Genomic DNA, 1829 nt, shown 5'->3' on the forward strand with positions numbered 1-1829 from the left:
TGCCCTTGGTTTTAATTTGGTGCAATATGAATCACACTCTTAAATCTAAGTGGTTCGATGTATACCTTGTGGATGTTCTCTGCAGACATCCATCTCAGGGAAGATGAAACCTCAAGGCAGATAGAGTGCATAGTATCAAACACTGCCTAAGTTGCTTATAGCAGAAGCTGTCATGCCTACACATGGCACAGCAGATAAGGATCTGCTAAGACGCAGTCCAACCATTCACATGATGATGAATATGACTCACAAAGATGGGAACTGAACCTTATTCCATATGACTCAGGTTCAAAACATTTAGATAGAACCATAGACAAGTGATAATAAGTTCTCTCTTAGAGACATACAAACTTATGGTTCTGAACCACTAGGGGCATTTAGGACCCCCTCTCTTGGTCTTCCAGCTGTTGTAGCAAGGGCAGACCTCCTTGTGGGCGTAAGTGCCTGGTGGTACACATCTACACTTGTAGCAACACTCCTGACAGTAGAACATGCATGGCTTGTGAAATGCAGTCTTCGAGCATCTAAAAGAACAGGCATCCGGGCATTCTGTAACAATGGAGAAGAGATTTTGATCTCATTAAGGAAAACAATTGACAATTATTGTATATCTACAATTGATTTAACCACTGTAACATACTGAACATGAATGAATTCATAAAAATTACAGTAGCACACATATATATGTGTGTACCTGATGCAGCAAATCCTGAATGCCTGTGTCTGTGCTGAAATTTGACAAAGAAAACTGTCATCTCTCAAAATGAAAGGGAAAAAAGGAGAACCATGAAAAAAAGGTCTTTGTTCTGTTTGATCTCAGGTAACGTTTCTTACCCATGGCTTGGCTGTTGTAGAGGTTGTAACCCTCCCCTGTTGTGACTCTGCCTGTACCACCATTTGAAAAATAACAATTTACATCAAATCTTGAATAAGATATGGAAGTAAGCTCAGTCAGATGCTGGTGCTTGAGTTACCATGGTCGAGCTTCCAGCCAGTAGTGCAAAAAACAGAGCCAAGAAGAATAGACAGCAAACAGGTTTCTCCATTGAAACACACAGCTTCCAAGGGGAACTAAGATGTGAGATGAAAGCAAACCGGTTAGGTACTTATAGACAGAACACCGACACTTTAATTCTCTCTCTCTCTCTCTCTCTCTCTCAACCTCTACTTTTCCGCGTATTTACTTTTGCCAGTGTCAGAGGAAGAGGGTAGTGAAGTGTAAGGCAAGATCACATGGTATTGTTTTCTCTTTGGCTTTTACTGTTGAAGGAAGCAGGAAGGTGCGTTTAATTCATTGTCCACCAGAGAGGGAGAGTGAGTGGACAAAATTATGAGGACGACCCCACCACTGTGGTTACCCTCCCAGAGCCATAGCTCTGTCATCACAACACCGTTGAAATCGAACCCTGTACTGTAGCCGATGAACTCTGGCCTTTCCAAATGTATTGATCATCACGTGGTATGTTTTCTTTTGATAAGTAATACATACGTATCAATTGGCTTGATCACATGCTATTTGCATCACAGGTCTAAATATCTAGTGAGAAATTTAGATAGTTCTGTGGAGGGTACAGTTAGTACAAGAGTAATCTAATTATGAGTTCTAAAAATCTGCTTGGCTCTTATTTCATTTGGTGAGAAGAGGGTTAACATCCCTCTCTTGAGTTCTCTCCCACCATTGTGGGTTTTTGTGTTCATCAGATCCCTTGCTAGACAAAGATGCACATGCAGCGCTCAGATCACGTCCTTGTTTTCTAGTGTGCGACTCTCAATCATGTTCTCTGTTCTGCCTATCAAATGTCAGATCAGTCCTTCACTGTCACTGCGTT

At 41.4% G+C, this 1829-nt stretch overlaps 1 protein-coding gene across 1 annotated transcript; it reads right to left on the reverse strand.

Annotated features, from left to right (window-relative positions):
• Window positions 1–255: 255 nt before the first annotated feature.
• LOC116261043 (gibberellin-regulated protein 5-like) lies at window positions 256–1132 on the reverse strand. Its single transcript, XM_031639633.2, has 4 exons — window positions 975–1132; window positions 835–885; window positions 695–728; window positions 256–549 (listed from the first exon to the last, which is right to left on the reverse strand). The coding sequence occupies exons 1-4, from the start codon at window positions 1044–1046 to the stop codon at window positions 368–370; spliced, it is 339 nt and encodes a 112-aa protein (XP_031495493.1). The 5' UTR covers window positions 1047–1132; the 3' UTR covers window positions 256–367.
• Between the last annotated feature and the right edge of the window lie 697 nt (window positions 1133–1829).

This window comes from Nymphaea colorata, chromosome 9 (assembly GCF_008831285.2).
Source record: "Nymphaea colorata isolate Beijing-Zhang1983 chromosome 9, ASM883128v2, whole genome shotgun sequence".
NCBI classification, from domain to species: Eukaryota; Viridiplantae; Streptophyta; class Magnoliopsida; order Nymphaeales; family Nymphaeaceae; genus Nymphaea; species Nymphaea colorata.